At 44.1% G+C, this 20,413-nt stretch overlaps 1 protein-coding gene across 1 annotated transcript in view; it reads left to right on the top strand.

Annotated features, from left to right (window-relative positions):
- Positions 1-20,413, top strand: part of LOC139004013 (kininogen-2-like) — a 33,943-nt gene that overhangs the window by 2,986 nt on the left and 10,544 nt on the right. Inside the window, exons 2-5 of the mRNA XM_070406612.1 lie at positions 4,508-4,618; positions 6,789-6,873; positions 12,246-12,418; positions 13,551-13,658. Of these exons, the coding sequence (XP_070262713.1) occupies positions 4,508-4,618; positions 6,789-6,873; positions 12,246-12,418; positions 13,551-13,658 (477 nt within the window). The remainder of the gene's footprint in view (positions 1-4,507; positions 4,619-6,788; positions 6,874-12,245; positions 12,419-13,550; positions 13,659-20,413) is intronic.

The raw sequence follows: 20,413 nt of genomic DNA, 5'->3' as shown, positions 1-20,413 counted from the left end.
AAATGAATTTCACTATGTCTCTGTGATAATTTACTTCGGTGGAAGAAAATATCCATCCATTTGACATGATGAGATTAAAGAAAAAAGCCCAGTGGGCTTTTTATTTATTTATTTATTTATTTATTTATTTATTTATTTATTTCTGAAAGTAACATTGAGCCATTCTGATTTTACAAACTAGTATAGTCATGTGAGTCCTGGTGGCCTTGGCGATGTTTTATTGGTGGCAAATGTGTTGTTGTTGGGTATTTTTTTCCCTAAAATGTCCACAGAATGACTGTCACCTACTGCTTTATCTAAATCTGAGACCTGAAACGAACCTCAGAACCATCATGTTTGACTCCATCGTCTCTCAGATGCAAATACTCTGAGTGCAGGCTCTGAGAGAGCACTGCCCCTGGACTCAGGAGACCCGGGGTCTGGGTTGGCTTTGCCTTTCCAAGGTGGGCGGCTGCCTAAGCTCTGCCCTCTCTACTTGGGGCTCCTTTCTCTCACCTACAAAGTGAGGGGCTGGGCAACAGCACCTCTCAGGTCTCTTGCTGCTCCAACATGCCAGGATTTTGCATCTAAAAGCTCATTTAACTCAGAATCTTAAGCTTTAAAATTTTTATTTATTATTTTATGACATGTTAGAAAAAAATAGAAAACAAAAGAAACCAAATAAAAATACTAAAATTACCCATAACTAATCTCATCACCCAGAGATACCTGTTAACATTTTTTTTCAAAAAATGAAAGAAGAAAGTACTCATGTTTTTTGTTTTGTTTTCTAATTGTAAAAGTAATATTTTTTTTTTCAAAAAATACTCAGACAATTTAGGAATGTTAGTTTAAAGAAGAGAGTAAAAGATAACCATACACCCACCACTGAGATGTAACACGTTAACCGTTTTGCTGCATAACTTTTCAGGCTTTTAAAATTATATATGTGCATAAAAATGGCTTCTACAAAAGTAGTCTAATACTACATATACTATTTTGTTATTTGAAAATACATGTTTATAAATATACTAGAGGCCCAGTGCACAAAATGCATGCACTTGTTTGGGGGAGTCCCTCAGCCACACCTGCACCCTCTCTCAGTCTGGGAGCCCTCAGGGGATGTCTGTTGGCTTAGGCCCAGGACATCCTTAGTGCTGCTGCGGAGGCAGGAGAGGCTCCCATCACTGCCACTGCGCTCGCCAGCCATGCACTCAGCTTCTGCCTGAGTGGTGCTTCCCCTGTGGGAGTGCACTGAGCATCTGCATTGAGCGTCTGCCCCAGTGGTCAGTGCACATCATAGCGACTGGTCATTCCACCATTTGGTCGATTTGCATATTAGTCTTTTATTATATAGAACTAGAGGCCCGGTGCACAAAAATTTGTGCACTCGGGGGGTGGGGGGGGCGTCCCCCAGCCCAGCCTGTGCCCTCTCGCAGTCTGGGACCCCTTGGGAGATAATGACCTGCTGGCTTAGGCCTGCTCCTGGGTGGCAGAGGGCAGGCCCAATCCCTAGGTGCAGCCCCTGGTCAGGCTCAGAGCAGGGCCAATTGGGGAGTTGGGGCGCCACCCCATCATGCAGAGCAGGGCGGATCGGGAGGTTGCGATGCCACCCTCAGTCATGCTCATGGTAGGGCCGATTGGGGGGTTGGGGCACCGCCCCCTGTCACACTCAAGACAGGGTCGATGGGGAGGTTGCGGCACCACCCCCTGTCACGCACAGAGCAGGGCCCATCAGGGGTGTTGGGGCTCCGTACCCTGTCATGCACAGAGCAGGGCCGATTAGGGGGTTGAGGAGCTCCCCGCTGTCACTCACAGAGTAGGGCCAATAGGGGAGTTGGGGCACTGCCCCCTGTCACACACAGAGCAGGGTGGGTCAGGGGGTTGGGGCACTGCACCCTGTCATACTCAGGGCAGGGCCAATGGGGAAGTTATGGCTCTACCCTGTCACACACAGAGCAAGGCCCATGGAGGGGGGTTGGGGCGCCACCCTCTATCACCCACAGAGCAGGGCTGATCAAGGGGTTGGTGTGCTGCACCCTGTCAAACACAGAGGTGCAGGGCAATCAGGGGGTTGGGGAGCTCCCCCCTATCAGGCACAGAGCAGGGCAGATAGGGAGGTTGTGGCCCCGCCCCCTGTCACACACAGAGCAGGGCGATCAGGGGGTTTGGGCACTGCCCCCTGTCACGCTGATCCCGGTTCCGGGAGCCTCGCTGCTCCGCTGATCCCGGTGCCGGGAGGCATATTCCCCTTTACTATATAGAATAGAGGCCTGGTGCACAGGTGGGGGCCGGCTGGTTTGCCCTGAAGGGTGTCCTGGATCAGGGTGGGGGTCCCCACTGGGGTGCCTGGCCAGTCTGGGTGAGGAGCTGAGGGCTGTTTTCAGGCTGGTGGGTTGACTGGAGCTTCCAACCGCTCCTTGTTTTCTTTTTATTTTTTTTATTCTGGGCCAGCTTTAGCTCTGAGGCCTCGCTGCAGAAAACATCGATACAATGTTGCTAAAGCCTGGCTGTATGAAAGCCGGTTTCTGGAGTTTTGTTTCACCTCTTATTTGCAACATAGTACATAGTTTCTTAGAGTTGTAGCTCAGAGGCCGGCAGCGCAGGCGGGGAACGTTGGAGTCTGCAGTCCCTGCAGCAAACAAGCCTCATGTTTGCTTCTAGCTGCCTGGCTGCCGGCCGCCATCTTGGCTGACAGTTAATTTGCATATACTCACTGATTAGCCAATGAAAAGGGTAGCGGTCGTACGCTAATTACCATGTTTCTCTTTTATTAGTGTAGACTAGAGGCCCGGTGCACAAAAATTTGTGCACTCGGAGCGGGGTAGAGGGGTCCCCCAGCCTGGCCTGTGCCCTCTCGCAGTCTGGGACCCCTTGGGAGATAACGACCTGCTGGCTTAGGCCTGCTCCTGGGTGGCAGAGGGCAGGCCCAATCCCTAGGTGCAGCCCCTGGTCAGGCTCAGAGCAGGGCTGATTGGGGAGTTGGGGTGCTGCCCCCTGTCATGCACAGAGCAGGGCAGATCAGGAGGTTGCAATGCCACCCTCAGTCACGCTCAGGGTAGGGCCGATTGGGGGGTTGGGGCACCACCCCCTGTCACACTCAAGGCAGGGTCGATGGGGAGGTTGCGGCACCACCCCCTGTCACGCACAGAGCAGGGTCAATCAGGGGGTTGGGGTGCTCCCCCCTGTCACTCACAGAGTAGGGCCAATAGGGAGTTGGGGCACCGCCCCCTGTCACACACAGAGCAGGGTGGATCAGGGGGTTGGGGCACTGCACCCTGTCACACTCAGGGCAGGGCCAATGGGGAGGTTATGGCTCTACCCTGTTACACACAGAGCAAGGCCCGTGGAGGGGGGTTGGGGCGCCACCCTCTATCACCCACAGAGCAGGGCCGATCAGGGGGTTGGGGCACCACCACTGTCACACTCGGGGCAGGGCCTATGGAGAGGTTATGGCTCTACCCTGTCACACACAGAGCAGGGCCCGTGGGGTGGGCGGAGGGGGTTGGGGTGCCGCACCCTGTCACACACAGAGCAGGGCCGATCAGGGGGTTGGTGTGCTGCACCCTGTCAAACACAGAGCTGCAGGGCAATCAGGGGGTTGGGGAGCTCCCCCCTATCAGGCACAGAGCAGGGCTGATCAGGGGGTTGGGGTGCCTTCCCCTGTAATGAACAGAGCAGGGCAGATAGGGAGGTTGTGGCCTCCCCCGCCCCCCCCCCCCTCCCCCCGGTCACACACAGAGAGCGATCAGGGGGTTTGGGCGCTGCCCCCTGTCACGCTGATCCCGGTTCCGGGAGCCTCGCTGATCCTCTGATCCCGGTGCCAGGAGGCATATTACCCTTTTACTATATAGGATAGAGGCCTGGTGCATAGGTGGGGGCCGGCTGGTTTGCCCTGAAGGGTGTCCTGGATCAGGGTGGGGGTCCCCACTGGGGTGCCTGGCCAGTCTGGGTGAGGGGCTGAGGGCTGTTTTCCTGAAGCGAGTGACTGAAGCTTCCAACCGCTTCTTGTTTTCTATTTTTCTATTCTGGGCCAGGTTTAGCGCTGAGGCCTGGTTACTGAAAACATGGATACAATGTTTCGGTCCACCTGGCTTTCAGTCCAGCCGGTTTCTGGGCTTTTGTTTATTTTCTTATTTGCAACATAGTACATAGTTCCTTAGAGTTGCAGTTGAGAGGCCGGCAAGTGAGGCAGGGAACGTTGGAGTCTGCAGCAAGCAAGCCTCATGCTCGCTTCAGTGCCTGGCTGCCGGCCGCCATCTTGGATGACAGTTAATTTGCATATACTCACTGATTAGCCAATGAAAAGGGTAGCGGTCGTACGTTAATTACCATGTTTCTCTTTTATTAGTGTAGATTATGAACATTCTTGCAAGTGTTTATAACATTTAGTATTTTTAGTAAATGATTTGCTCTTATTGAATTAAATCAATATCAAATTTTCATAACTGCACCAAATCCCTCTCCAATGCTCTGCTGTTGTCAGTTGAATGAGCCTTATGTATCTTTGATTGTTTTTTTTTTCCAGGGAGACCGGAACATATTTTATTCTGTCAAGTATGAAATGAAGGAGGGCAACTGTCCTGTTCAAAGTGGCAAAACCTGGCAGGACTGTGACTACAAAGAAGCTGAGCAAGCTGTAAGTGTGATGGTCTGGAGCCTCCAGTTTTCTCAATCAAGACTGCGAAGTTATTCTATTAGTGCTGGGGGTGATGAGTACTGTGGAGCCTGTTTGTGAGGGGTGCACATAAGCCCTCAAAGGTGTAGAAAAGTCAAATGGTTGATGTCTATGTTCTTGCACAGACAGAAAGGGCATGAGAGGCCAGCCATGAGATTGGAGAAAACCCTCCCATGAAGAGGGGACTCCTTTGACCAATCGGGTGCTCTATTTGTGCAGACCTGAGTTGGAATTCTACTCTGCCTCTAATTAGCTGACCACTTTTAACCCATGGGCTCCCTTGTAAAAGGGAGGTAAAAGTAACCTAAATTGGAAGATGTAAGGAGATACATATGAAAAGACCTTGTTTTAATAACAAGGTACCTTAACCAAATGCCTAACATCTCTATGCCAAACCACAGCTGGTTGTTTAGCCTTACCTGAGGGAGCTAACAGCCAGTGTCTGCCAGGAAGGAAGCCACTCTTTCCACAGTCCATGGACTCACCTCTTTAATATGTCAAAACATTATTGGTGGAAATGGGGTGTCCACTGGTGGGAAGTGGGGGATCCATTTCCCCACAGGATATTGGGGGTCTGGGCCTCATGATATCTTGAGAAAAAGAATGGAAGATGAGAGATCTTTATTTGTGTGGAATTCCATATCTGCATGTCTAAAGTCCCATTTCCCTTAAACCAGTCCTAAAAGAGGTGCAGCCAAACCAATGTCCCAAGTTTCCATTCCATGGTGGAGCTGGGTCCGGCACAGCACCAGGCTAGTTCCCTTCCATTAGTCCACTGTGTGTGTGGGTGGGGGTGGGGAGGGAACATAGGGCTGTGGGCCATGTGGGTGTATGCAGGGGAGTGTGTCCCCTGCAACAAGAGAGCCAGGTGCCCCAGTGTGCAAGAGAGGCAAGAGAGAGAACTCCTTTGTTTAGGAGTTTAATATCTGAAATCTTCCCGTGATTGCAAGTGGCCACACCAACTATGTTCCCAGGGCTGACTGACAGACAAGTACCTTCCCAACCTCACCCAGACTTTACTGGGCCTGTGTCTTATGGTGGGCGCTCTGGGGCTGAGGTCTCTTCTCTGCGTCCTGCAGGGAGAGGGAGACGTGAACTGTTTCATACAATTTAGGAGTCGCTTTCGGGATTAAAGAATAATGAAAGTCAGACATAAAATAGATGAAAAGCTTGGGCTGGGTGTGGTGGTCTGCCCTCTGACTCCAGACAGACAGAGAGAGCCTGCCCTCTGATGGAGGGACAGACACAGAAAGACAGAGCACCAGCACTGAAAGCTGTTTACTACATACTCAAATTACAGGAAGTTACAACACATCTGGGTAGGCCTTTGGCACCATGAAATCCATCCCCTAAACACTGGGTGGGAGAGTCAGACTGTGTGGTGTCCAACCTCCTTACTGGGTTCCACCTTCAGGGCGTGGCTTTGCCCCCACACTGAATTTCAGCTGACTTTAAGCCAGAGTGTTTACTAATGGCCCTTAACAGTGTCTATTTGGCCTTCCCTTTGCTCCTTTTCAGTTAATACTTGGTTATTACAATGGTATCAAAAACACTGCATCCTCTGTGCGTTGAACCCTGAAGTTGAACTGTAAGAGGAGCATTTGACAGGCTAGTTTTAGGGCACTGTGTTCACCTTGGTGAAAAAGAAATATCTCCAGTGTCCAAACATAACATTAGTTTAAAACTTTACTGTCTGTACTGCCTCTCCTCTGGACACCTCATGAATATCAATGACTTGTAAATAATAATGATTAGGCTAAAAAAACATTCATTCTTGTATCTCAAAACTCTGTTAGAAAAAATATTAAGTTTTAAATAAGAGAAAAGCCATACTTACTAGTAGCAACAGCTCTAGGTGCCCTTCTCCATCTGAAAGATTAAAATAAATGGTCTCCTTTCTCTTTCTTTCTCTCTTTCTCTTCCTTTCTTTCTTTCTTTCTTTCTTTCTTTCTTTCTTTCTTTCTTTCTTTCTTTCTTTCTTTCTTTCTTTCTTTCTTTCTTCTTTCTTCCTTCCTTCCTTCCTTCCTTCCTTCCTTCCTTCCTTCCTTCCTTCCTTCCTTCCTTCCTTCCTTTCTCTCTCTCTCTCTCTCTCTCTCTCTCTCTCTCTCTCTCTCTCTCTCTTTCTTTCTAGGCCACAGGAGAATGCACGGCGACCATAGTGAAGAAAGAGAATATGAAATTCTCCGTGACAACCCAGACCTGCAACATTACTCCAGGTAGCTCATATATAGGATGGTGCTGCCCTGGGGGGAAACGAACGATTTCCTGTGGGGCCAGGACCATAACCTGAACAAAGCCCTTTCCCAGAGGGCAGTGGGTGGCTATGCAATGCCATTTGCATACTTGGGGATTGGGGAGGGTCTGTGGTGGCAGAGTTCTGAGGAGGAGCCAGGCTCCTGCCAATCACCCCCTGGCCTCTCTCTGGACAACGGCACTGAATTAGGTGTGTGCAAAGGCCCTGAGAAAGGACTAGAAACATGCCACATGCTTCAATTGTGGGGTATAGTAGAGCCAGAAAAGCACAGGCTTTGAGGTCAGATCTGGCCTGCAATCTATCTTTTTTTTTTTTTTTTAAATCTTTATTGTTCAGATTATTACATTTGTTCCTCGTTTTTCCCCCCATAACTCCCCTCCTTCCAGCTCCCACCCCACCCTCCGCCCTCACTCCCCACCCATTGTCCTCATCCATAGGTGCACAATTTTTGTCCAGTCTCTTCCCGCATCTCCCACACCCCTTTTCCCCCCAAGAATAGTCAGTCCATTCCCTTTCTATGTCCCTGATTCTATTATAATCACCAGTTCATTCTGTACATCAGGTTATTTATTCACTTGATTCTTAGATTCATTTGTTGATAGATGCATATTTGTTGTTCATAATTTGTATCTTTACCTTTTTCTTCTTCTTCCTCTTCTTAAAGGATACCTTTCAGCATTTCATATAATACTGGTTTGGTGGTGATGAACTCCTTTAGCTTTTCCTTATCTGTGAAGCTCTTTATCTGACCTTCAATTCTGAATGATAGCTTTGCTGGATAAAGTACTCTTGGTTGTAGGTTCTTGCTATTCATCACTTTGAATATTTCTTGCCACTCCCTTCTGGCCTGCAAAGTTTCTGTTGAGAAATCAGCTGACAGTCGTATGGGTATTCCCTTGTAGGTAACTGAGTTTCTTTCTCTTGCTGCTTTTAAGATTCTCTCTTTGTCTTTTGCTGTTGGCATTTTAATGATGATGTGTCTTGGTGTGGTCCTGTTTGGATTCCTTTTGTTTGGGGTTCTCTGCGCTTCCTGGACCTGTAAGTCTATTTCTTTCACCAGGTGAGGGAAGTTTTCTGTCATTATTTCTTCAAATAGGTTTTCAATATCTTGCTCTCTCTCATCTTCTGGTACCCCTATAATTCTGATGTTGGTACTTTTGAAGCTGTCCCAGAGGCTCCTTACACTATCTTCGTATTTTTGGGTTCTTTTTTCATTTTGTTTTTCCGGTTGGGTGTTTCTCGCTTCTTCGCATTTCAAATCTTTGGCTTGATTCTTGCGCTCCTCTGGTCTGCTGTTGGGAGTCTGTATAATATTCTTTATTTCAGTCAGTGTATGCTTAATTTCTAGTTGGTTCTTTATCACACCATCGAGGGTCTCATTAGATTTCCTGTACATCTCATCAAGTTTATCGACAGACTCTAGAAGGCTCTCGAGAGACCTCAAAAGTGTGGTTCTGAACTCAATATCCTCCCTTGATAGTTTTGTCCTGTTTCTTTGTCTCTGCATTTTTTTACGCTTTCTTGGTACACCCCCTAGTGGTCTTTGTGCGAAGTCTTGTTGTAGTTAAGCCTTGATTGTTATAGTTAATACTAGAGGGATTTGACCTCCAGGCTGACTGGCTGTGATAATCAGCTGTGTTTGCAGTGGAAGAACTTGTGTCCTCTAGGGAGGTGCTAATCTAGCTTTTGCCTGAGGCTATCCGGCAAATGGCTTTGTGCAGGGCTTGGGCGGGGCGGGTCCCACGGATCAACAGGGCGGAGGAGGGAGCAGTTATGGCTGCTCTAGGGAGGTGCTAATCTAGCCTTTGCCTGAGGCTATCTGGCAAATGGCTCTGTGCAGGGCTTGGGCGGGGCGGGTCCCACAGGATCAACAGGGCGGAGGAGGGAGCAGTTATGGCTGCTCTCAGTCCGTCCCCAGGGGCTCTGCCTCTCTGTCCCAGCAACAGCTGCAAACCTCGGAGGGACCGTAGCCAGACAGTCCTGCTTCTCCCGTTTGAGTCTGGGTCCCTAGAGACTCGCCCGGATCTGGAGCTCTGAGTCTGAGGCTCCCTCCGGATTGAAACAGATAATCACACCCTCAGCCACCAGCCCACGCTTCGCGCACTCCGCACCTTAGTATTTTACTTCAGCACACTGTGCCTCCTCTGATTCTCGGTTCCTCCTAGTTGTAGAACTTCCATTCAGCCAGCCTTCCTGTGGTTCTGGATGATGTCTGTTCCGTCTTTCAGTTGTATTTTTGAAGTGGTTGTTCGAGGCAGCAAACTCCGGCGTTAACCTATGCCGCCATCTTGGTTTCTCCAGATCTGGCCTGCAATCTTTCAACAGATCTTCACCTTTTTGGTTTCCTTTTTCCTTAAAAGGGGATCAGAGGAATTCTCACTTCAGAGGGTTATTTCAGACTGAAACTAGATGGCAGGCTTGAAGTTAAAGCATAATAATGAATTAACGATCATCAGATTAAAAGTAATCATAGCTTACATTTATTGAGCACTTATTGGTAGCCACAGTGCTAATTGTTTTGTATATGATGATGATTTATTTAATCCTCACAACAATTCTATGGGGCAAGTGTTATTATTCTCATTTTACAAATGAGGAAACCCAGGCCCACCACAGTTAAGTATCTTGCCCAGTATCCCATAGCTGGCAATTAGCAGAGTTGGTATAGTAGACCTTGTAAGAATGGAGCAACTTATGCAGATATAACCACTATTGGCACCTTCCCTTTGGTGGCAGAGTGGCTGGGTGCAGAAGGATGGACACATCTAGGGGATGTCAGTCACAAAAGCCAACCTAGAACTGGCCTTTTGCAAAATAGGGTTTTAGTAGATGAGGCTCCAGAACAGCATCCTCAGCCACACTGGTGAACATCAGTGGAGGAGCCATTGTTCTGTCATGGCCTTAGTCATCCATAAGGAACCCACAAAAACTGTTTCTTGAGTTTCAGCTCTTGCAAGAAGTGCCATGCAAAGAAAAAACAGTCCAAAGCAGAAATCACAATTGTTTTAAAAAAATTTTGGAGTAGCTTTTAATTATTTAGTTTAAGAACTTTAACTCATTAGCAAATTTTCACATGATCAGAACCCAGCACTTATATACTATGAGAGGAAAAGCTCTTTGTCACACCTTGTAGATCCACAATTACTACTAGGTCCACAATCCCTTATCTGAAACCTTTTTGGCTTAATATGTTTCAGAATTCAAAATTTAAAATCTTTTTTAAATTTTTAAAAAATCTCCCTAGAAATGTTGGAGCAGGATGGAAAATCATTCCATTGCCTGGAAAAAATTAATTTGCATCTTTCACCCTCAAAATACTGCTCCATCTCTCCTCTTACCCCAGTCAGAGCTGCCCTTGAGGTCAGCATACTAACCTCTGGTCTCTACTCCCTTCCCCCCTCCCCTTCTGTGTTCATCAATCTTTTGTCCTGCCGTCAGTAATTCTCTCTCCTTTCCCATGTAAGTCCCCTCCAATTTCTTAACTTTGTCCACTGCCCTGATGCAACATACCTTCTGCAAGGGAGAGCAGTGAGGAAAGCTATGAATATTCACCCAGTAAATCTTTTTTCTAACACACATGCTTATGGAGTGAGTGTCAAGAAACAGCTGCAAGGGGAGTTGTGTTGAGGGACACTGCTGTAGAACACTGTTGGCCTCCTGATTCTGCTTGGCTCCTACACACTCAGACAGTGAGAGCCCAAGGCAAAGGTGCCTAGGATGCCTTCATGGTTTCCTCTCTATAGCGTGTGCCTCTACTGACCAGCGGGTTAAGGCTATCTGTTATAAACATGACTTGGTAACCTAATACAAGCTCACTCCTGTTTTAATAGTTTACGTTATTTTATTAAAACCCAGTCAGTGGCACCCCATCTTTACTGCGGACCACTCTTAATTGACTTCAGTGGGTCTATGCACACCCTGAAATTATATGGAGAACATTGCGAATACCGGCACTTTCCCGCAGAGGGCGCCATAGCTCTCATCAGGTTCACCAAGGAGCCCATGACACTTGGAATACAGTTCATAATCCCTGGAACCCCAGAGAGCTGCCTGGGCTCCACAGCAGAGGACTCTCTCTACCAATTGTCCAGACCTCAATCGCCAGTCCCTGCCTCCTGCTTTAAGCCCGGTAAAAAGCATACACCGCATCCCACAGGCTGCCCCTGACTCATCCTGCTTTCTTGAGAGCCATTCCTCCCTTTGTTCCTCCTTCTCAGGCTCACACTTTATGTTGCCCAGGTGACCTTGACCACTTTACACCCTTCTTAGCTCAGGCCTCTTCTCCTCATGAAAGTCTTTCTTGAGATCACTCTGGGCTCCTGCCTTCCCAAGCACTTGCTGAATTATTTTGAAATATCCATCTGCAGTTCTGTCTCTCCCACTCCACTTTGCCCAACACCTTCACCACTGCAGAGTCTGACCAGCAGCCCCTGAATGATGGATGAACAGATTACTCAGACACAGTTTGACTGTGAGAGAGAGGGCTAAGGGGCTCCTGGCTCTAGGGGCCAGAGCAGCCTCAATTGCCTGCCTTGTTAGCTTTTCCTAGCAGATTTTATCTTTACATACAATCAGTAGGGTGAGTAATCTTGGGAGGACACAGGTGTTTATATTGTCATCTATGCAAGGACATCCAGGGATTAAGCATAAGGAGTCCAGTAAACACCTGGGGTCTGTATGTAATCAGATTTGTTTGGGAAGGTCAGGAATAATTAGGGGCATTGCCTTTGACACTCCCCTATATCTCCCCTAAGTCAGAATTTCGACCAAGAGGGCAGGTGGCCTTCCACACACTTTCTTTTTATCAGAATGTCCTCCTTACAACTTTCCAACCAAGTCTCTTGTGCTCTCCAACACACCACAGTTACAAGTTAACGTAACCACACAGTCTAATTCTGCACCTGACATATTACAGAATGAGCAAAGTACGTACATGTTTGTTGAAATTAATTGGTACAAAACATATCCTGAATGAGGCTTCAAGGAGCTTTATTTAACACTGAAAAATAAATAACATTATATCTGTACTGTTTTACTATTTTATAAGAGGATAAATTAATGTATGATGTCTGTAATTGATAATGATTTTTAAAGACATTTAAAATAATTATGCACAATAGTATGCACATAAGATGTTCCTAAGTCAATGGTAGGTTTTTTTCTCCTCTGACCAAAAAGCACTCCTGTGTTCTCTTTTTTCTAATACATACTAGACTTTACTAGAAAGTTTGTTTACCAAGGTCTTTGAAATTATGTTACTTATTTAGGACAATGTATCTGAATGCGGGTTTTGCTCATTAACGCTGCCCTTTTGCCTACTCTCTCTTTGTCAAGCTGAGGGCCCTGTGGTGACCTCCCAGTATGACTGCTATGGCTGCCTGTACACCATAAGGACTGTCCCCCCGGACTTCGACCCTGTTCTGAGACATGGCATTGAACATTTTAACAACCACACTAATCATCCCCACCTCTTTGCTCTTAGGAAAGTAAAAAGGGCACAGAGAGAGGTTTGTGTTTTAGTTTCCATTTCTCACAGTATTGTTAAAATTTGTTGGATCTTTATGTTTAGGGTTTCATTACCTAAAATAAACCATTGGTCAATAGAAAACCTATGATTCCATGACTGGTGGTGAGGGAGCTCTTTTATGTCCTCATGTGACTGGCATAGGAGGTACAGAGCTTTCTCTTGAGTCAAAGTGATTGGGATACTGCAATATATAAAGGGCAAAAGTGTGCCTAATAAGTCCCCTGGCTCTGAGGTTGGTTTTAATGAATGGTTAGTCAGAAATACATGTTTTTCTTAGAGATGGTGAGATGAAAAGATCATTCTAGCCTTAAGGTTTTAAGAAAATTACATTATCACTTAGCCATCATGAGTCAAACATGGCTCCAAAATATGCAATGGAACCCAAACAGTTGTCACGGCTTTCTGAGCACTCTCTAAATTATAGTTTTCATATCATTAAAAGAAAGTAAATACTTGGGAATCCAGCCTTTTCATTGACCCAGTTCACTAAGTCTTTACTGACAGTTGACTGGGTCCCTTGTATTTCATTGTCTAATTATGAGGGACTTACTTTAGTCAGTAACATTCCCTGCTTTTAATAGACAACCCAACTTCCCTTTATGCAAGACGCTTGTTCTACTCAATTATGTTCATAGCCAGTGATCAGGGTGGGAGCAGCCCAAGATAGAGCTGGGCTGAAAGGACTGTGGGACTCCAAGAGGCCAGTGCAAGGAGCGGCTGGACCCACTGAGGACTGGTCTGGCTCCACCACATGCCTGCCACCCGCCTCAGGGGGCTGAAAGGACTGGGGGACTTTGATGGGACTGAGGGGACTCGACGCCACCATCTTGTGGCTATGGGTGCCTCCATCTTTGTGACAGCGTGACGGTCAATTTGTGTATTCCCTCTTTATTAGATAGGATGTGTAGGAGTGTGTGTGTGTGTGTGTGTGTGTGTTGAGGGATGTGAGAGTCATAAAGTGCTCCATATTTATTCAGTCATGACTTTTGCCTAGTACTAAGAGTTTATATTTTTGAGTACCTGCAATATGCCAGGCAGTATTCTAAGTTCCTCATAACACAGTGAATAATGTTTAAACTGCCCTTTAACTATTTAATTCAACATTGTTTCAGGTGGTGTCTGGATGGAACTATGAAGTTACTTACTTAATTCAGCAGACTAATTGTTCCAAGGAGAATTTTACATTCTTAACCCAAGACTGCAAGGTCCTTTACAGTGGTGTAAGTAGGCAAAAAATGATCATAAAGTTATTAGCATTTGGTGTCCAGTATTTACAGGTATGGAAATACTCAGATACACAGGAAGACTTGGTCACTAAGATTTTAGATGACATGCATGAATTCGCAGCCACATTCTCCAAGTCACTAGTTAAGCTGCCTTACCTACCTGGTCACAAGATCTGTACATCTGGCAATAAGCATTTATAGATATAACCGGGGCTTGAGATAAAATTATGCCCTGTCAAGTTTGTCTTTTCATGTCTTCACACTTTCCTGTCTCCCTTTCTTCCCCACCTGCTTAAGGTCCTTCCCGGTGCTCCTGAGCTTTGCACAGGACACTCCTTAACTTCCAACTTGCTTTTGCTTATTTTCTCCCTTTCCCTCCCCACCCCTTTCTTTATTTTTAACTAGAGGCCCGGTGCAAGAAATTTGTGTACTTGGGAGGGGGGTCCCTCACCCTGGCCTGTGACCTCTTGCAGTCCAGGAGCCCTGGAGGGATGTCCGACTGGCGGCTTAATGGGCCTAAGCCATCAGTCGGACATCCTTAGCATTGCCACAGAGGCAGGAGAGGCTCCCACCAATGCCAGTGTGCTTGCCAGCCATGAGCCTGTGGGAGTGATCTGACCACCAGGGGGCAGCTTCTGCATTGGGTGTCTGCCCCCTGGTGGTCAGCACACATCATAGTGACCAGTCGATTCAGTCATTTACATATTAGCCTTTTATTATGTAGGATACACTGTAGATGAGGCCCCCTAGAAACATAATAAATGCAAAAAATTCACTGTTAACTCATTCTCAAATTGCCCCCACCTAAAATGAGATTGCCTTCCCCCACCCCCCACCCCGTGGGACGTGTGCTGTACCTTAGGAACCACTGGGCTTGATACTTTTCCTCTCTGAGCTTCATTTCTGAATACATACACATATACCATGGGAATTGTAATCTCCACCTATCTCACTGGGTTGTCATGAGGAGGTTCTGAGATAATAAACCTAAAAATGTTTCATCAAGTAAGTGATGTCTAAACGGGAAGGGATTGTTATTTTTAAGCCCACGGATACCCTCGCAGGTAGCAGGTGCTGATTAGGGGAGGAGGGCATGATTGTTTCCTGAGACTGTAGCTATGGAAGCTTTGCAGATGGTTCCACAGGCCTCGGAGGGGCGGGCTCTGGCCAGCAGTCCTGTAGTGGTGGTCTTCCCTGGAGGCGCTGCTGTGGGGCAGGGAGTTAGGGGGGCACTAGGGGGGTGGTGAGGCTGAAGGGGGAGTAACTGTCAAACCTTCCCACTTGGCGCCATTCTTTAAATTGTATGTGGCTGTTTTGCAGCTGTACTTGCTCAGGGCTGAGCTCCAATCAACCGGAAACAGGGGCGGGGGTGGGGTGGGGGCGGGCTAGGGCAGAGCCACGTGGGCTAGGAGGGCGGTTCAGCTTACTTCCTCTGCAAAGAAGGCGCTGCTGGGGGGGCGGGGTCTGACCCTCGGGGCCGCGCAGGCCTGCCTCCACCTGGGTCTGGAGTTGTAGGGAGGAGAGGCATACCCAGCCCCAGTGGAGGGGCCGGCTGTGACGGGCCGGGGGCCCTGGGGTGCTGATGGGTGGTCGCCATCATGCTATTGTTGTGGGCGCCCCTGGAGGGGGTGACGGGGAAGAGATCAGGAGTCAGAGGTGCGAGCTGCAACTACCCCTGAGGCTGGGTCTTCTCCCCGTCTGGTCAGCCTTCCTGTCCCCCCGGGGATGTAGGGGCTGGGGTAGGGTGTCCGTGCAGGGGGATTGGAAGAGCTCCCTATGGCCGCTTCCTCTTCCTTGTTTGCAGTTGGTGCTCCTGTCAGGCACTCTCCTCAGAACCCAGGGAACTTGGCTCCAGCCGCCCACCCCCTGCTGAGCATGCATCAATATGCAAAGTGGTCATTATGGGGACACCCTCATGGACAAATTAGCATATTACCTCTTTATATGTATAGATAACGCATCCTGAACCCCCACCACTTTATCAGAGCCAAAATTATGCTACAAGAGAGGATCACAAGGTGGCAGTAGTTAGTGCATTGCAGATGCCTAAAGCACAATGACCATCCCAGGGATATTTGTATTGTAGCAGAAAACTTCTTTAAGCAAGGGATTGCTTCAAGCCCTTTAGTCTGTTGTTCTACTTCTACAATTCTATTCTGTGGGAAGAAAATGAGAAACCCAGACAGAAAGATTATTGTTAGTATTATTATTATTAATATGCGTTATTTTTATCAGCATTATTATTAATATGTTGGAAATGTTTTCAACATTAGGGAATGTTTAAATAAGTTACAGTATGTCCACACAGTAGAATATATGCAGCCATTAAAAGTATGTTTACAGATTTTTAGTGACTTAATAAAATGGTAATAATATGGTAAGTTAAAATATATATTAAATTATAGATACATATTCATTTAAATATATAAAATAAATGTAAATATCAAAAGTGATGGAGGGGCCCTGGCTAGTTTGGTTCAGTGGATAGAGCGTCAGACTGAGGAGCAAAGGGGCCCAGGTTCATTTTTGATCAAGGGCACGTTACTGGGTTGCAAGCTCCTCTCTGGCCTGAGCCAGGCCCTAGTCAGGGCGCATGCAAGGGGCAACCTATGGATGTGTTCCTCTCATATCGATGTTTCTCTCTGTCTTTCCCTTTCTCTACACTCTCTCTAAAGTCAATGGGAAAATATCTTCAGGTGAGGATTAACAACAACAACAAAAGTGATGGAGGGGAGCATTTGAGGTCTTGCTCCCTGTCATATGTTGTCAGTTTGCCTCAAGCAAACTCATAAAAAAATATTAAGTGATGAAAAAAATATGCAAAAATATAAAACATAGTTAACTTTCAGTTGGAATTATGGGTGCTTTTTTTGATTCTTTATACTTTTTGATACTCTTTAGTACTTGCCAATGTTTCTAATCAAGCATCTATTTATTTTATAATTGGGAGAAAAGTTAAAAGGATACTATTAAGAGAGTGAAAAGACACCCCGGAAAATGGGAGAAATTATTTGCATCATTTATCTGATAAGAATTAAATATGCAATATATAAATAACTCCTATAATACAACAACAAAAAGATAATCAACCTAATTTTCAAATGAGCAAAGAACTTTAAAATAAACATTTCTCTAAAGAAGATATACAAATAGTCATTAAACACATGAAAAGATGCTCAATATAATTAGCTAACCTTAGAATAAGTTTGTAAGAAAAACTTACTTTGTCATATAGATTGGAATTACATTACATTTCTAAATTAATTAAAGAAGCCCTGGCCAGTTTGTCTCAGTGGATAGAGCATTGGACTGCGGACTGACGGGTTTGGGGTTCGATTCTGGTCAAGGGCATATGCTCAGGTTGTGGGCTCCATCCCCAGTAGGGGATGTGCAGGAGGCAGCCAATTCAATGAGTCTCTCTCATCATTGGTGTTTCTATCTCTCTCTCCCTCTCCCTTCCTCTCTGAAATCAATAAAAATATATTTAAATTAATTTAAGAAGAATTTATGTATGTACTACATTTTCTCTTTTCAGTTAAGAACTTGGCATACATCTATACTTAGTCAAGTTTTATTTCAAACTTCTAAAAGTTGTGTGATTTTATTTATATATCCAGAACATTGCTCACTGAAGTTATTTCTAGGTTTTGTAGGGGTGTTTTTTTGTTTGTTTATTTTTGATTATTGCTCTGAAGAAATTTTGCTTTTCATTTATTCTTTTTAATATTATTTTTATATGAATGTATCAATTTAGATATATTTACATTATATTCAGAGAGTGAGCTCTGATTAACTCTAAAACCTTTGCATTCATTCTTTTGATTATTCTAGGTGTAAAATAAGATATTATTCTATCTCCTCTTTTCCAATGTTTATGTTTTGTTCTGTGTCTCAGTGAATTGACCAAACATCCAGAGATATTCCGCACACATTTATGTTTCATTCCTGATTTTATTGTGAAAGCCTCTACAATTTTGTTATTTATAATATTTGGTATGGGTTCCAGGTAGGCATTCTTGTCATATTAAAGAAGCATCCTTGCATTCCTGATTTTAAAGAAGTTTTTTTGTTTGTTTTTAAATAAGAAATTGGTGTTAACAGACTCATAGATACAGAGAACAGACTGACAGCTGTCAGAGGGGAGACAAGTTGTGGGGTTAGGTGAGAAAGATGAAAGAATTAAGCAAAAAAACAAAACCCCAAAAACTCACAGACACTGATTACCAGAGAGAAAGGGGATGGGGGAAAGTAGAAGATAAAGGGGGGATAAGTGATGACAGAAGGAGACTTGACTTTGGGTAGTAAACACTCAATACAATATACAGGTGATGTATTATAGAATTGTACACTTGAAACCTATATAATTAACCAATGTCACCCCAACAAATATTTTTAATTTAAGAAAAAAGAGAAATTTGCGTTAGAATTTAGCAAATACTTTATGTATTGAAACATCATTTCTAATTTAATCTGTTATGTTGTTTTGACAACTTTCCTAATAGTTACCTCTAGGTTCATAAATTCTCTTTGCTTAGTGTTAATTATTCTTTAAATATGCATTTGGATTTTATTTTTAGTTTAAGAACTCTACATCTTTATTCCTAAGTGAAAGTGGTTTCACAATTTTCTGGGTGTGGTTGTGTGTGCATTCTATTTTTTCAGGTTTTGGCATCCAGATTATAGTCTTCTAGAATGAGTCAGGTATGTGTTACATGCAGTTGAGTCAGCTCTGACCCCTGGTGACCCTATGAATGAGTGATGGCCACACTGTCTTGACCTCAACAGCTCTGCTGAGCACCTATAGACTCATTTCTATGGCTTATTTATGGAGTCAGTCCATGTCATATTTGGACTTCATCTTTTCCTGCTGCCTTCTATTTTTTTAGTTAGGTGGTTAGCCACTATTTTTTGACTTGGGTAGTTTGCGACTATTTTCTATATTCAGAAACAGTTTACATAGGAAGGAACTAAATATTTATTCAATTATAAAAATTATTCATCTATAAAACATCTATGTTGTCTGGAGGTGAGAAATGGAATGGAATTTGAGAGTACTGATAGCATTCTGTTCTTCAGTTATTGATCCATTCAAATTTGTTCTTGTGTTTAAGTCAGCGTTGGTTATTTATAGTTTTCCAGAAAAGTATTCATTTCTTTGGGATTTAAAGTAACATACACTTGTTCATAATTATTCTCTTATATTTTTAGCTTCTTTGTTCCTTTGCTATAATGCCTTTTTTTTTTTTTTTTTTGCATTTGATTTTTTCCTTATCCCAAGAATGAGCATTTGGATTCATTTACTAATGCTAATGCTTTCAGTTTTCTAGTTCAACCATTTTGCTTTATTGTTTTCTCCTTTTTTGTTTTGCTTAAGGCTATTTATTATTCTTTTTCTTTTTCTAACTTCCTGATGTAAACACCTCGGTTTGAGGTTGTTTTGTTTGTTTCTTGCCTCTCTCTTTTTAAATTACGAAAGCCATGAGTTTAATTCCAATTGCTGCTCTGTCAACATTATATAAAGTTCTCAGTTTTCTTATTTTGTTTCTTATATTTTTCCTTATCCAAAGAAGACCCTGACTATTTAGGTAAATGTGTTTACATTTCCAAGTAGTTAGTTTCTTGTTTATTTGTTTAAATGTATTTTTAGGAATTCTTTTCTTTTGGTGCTGAGGTCAAAGGACATGCCAGTATTGTTTCATTTTAGAAATTTATTGAGCCTTAGTGTAACCTAATGTAAAAGCACTTTAAAATACCTGTGCCATACTTATAAAAATATCATTTAAGTCATATGGATCATATGAAGATACCACCTAAATACTTTTTTATTATTTTATTCATTTTCTATTATTTTATTTATTTTTAAATCCATTTGATCTATCTTAAATTTAAGGTTCTACATAAAATTCTCCACCACCATTATTTTAATCTATTTCTATACATATATATCTAATTTCTGCTTCATGTATTTTCACTCTATGCTTCTAGACTATATCTTTATAAAAACAAAATTATCTTCTTTACTACCATCATGAGTTTTTTTTGTTACCTTGACGTTTCTTTGTCCAATATTAATAATACTCTAGATCCTTTTTCTGTTCATATTTTCTTCATATAGTTTTTTAAAAATATATTTTATTGATTTTTTACAGAGAGGAAGGGAGAGGGATAGAGAGTTAGAAAAATCAATGAGAGAGAAACATCAATCAGCTGCCTCCTGCACACCCCCTACTAGGGATGTGCCTCCAACCAAGGTATATACCCTTGACCTGAATCGAACCTGGGACCTTTCAGTCTGCAGGCCGACACTCTATCAACTGAGCCAAACCAATTAGGGCACTTCATATAGTTTTGATCATCCATTATGTTTAATCTACCTTTATCTTTTATATTACAAGATATTATCCTTGAAAATGTAATACATTAATTTTGTTTTTAACTTAATGTGGAAGTCATTGCCTTTCTCTTTTTAAAAATGTTTTTATTTATTTTTAGAAAGAGAGGATGGGAGAGTGATAGAGAGGTAGAAATATCAATGAGAGAGGAACATAATCAACTACCTCTTGCACACCCCACTCTGGGCATCCAGCCCACAACCCAGGCATGTGCCCTGACCAGGAATCTAAATGTGATCTCTTGGTTCCTGTGTTGATGCTCAACCACTGAGTCACATGGGCTGGGCTGGAATTCATTGTCCTTTAAAAAGAAATTTTACCCATTCAAATATTTTATTTGTTAAATATATTTTTATC

This window comes from Myotis yumanensis, unplaced genomic scaffold (genome assembly GCF_028538775.1).
Source record: "Myotis yumanensis isolate MYYU_CA2020_CCGP unplaced genomic scaffold, mMyoYum1.0.hap1 SCAF_2, whole genome shotgun sequence".
In the NCBI taxonomy this organism is placed as follows: domain Eukaryota; kingdom Metazoa; phylum Chordata; class Mammalia; order Chiroptera; family Vespertilionidae; genus Myotis; species Myotis yumanensis.
This window is presented reverse-complemented; position numbering and strand designations above follow the sequence as displayed.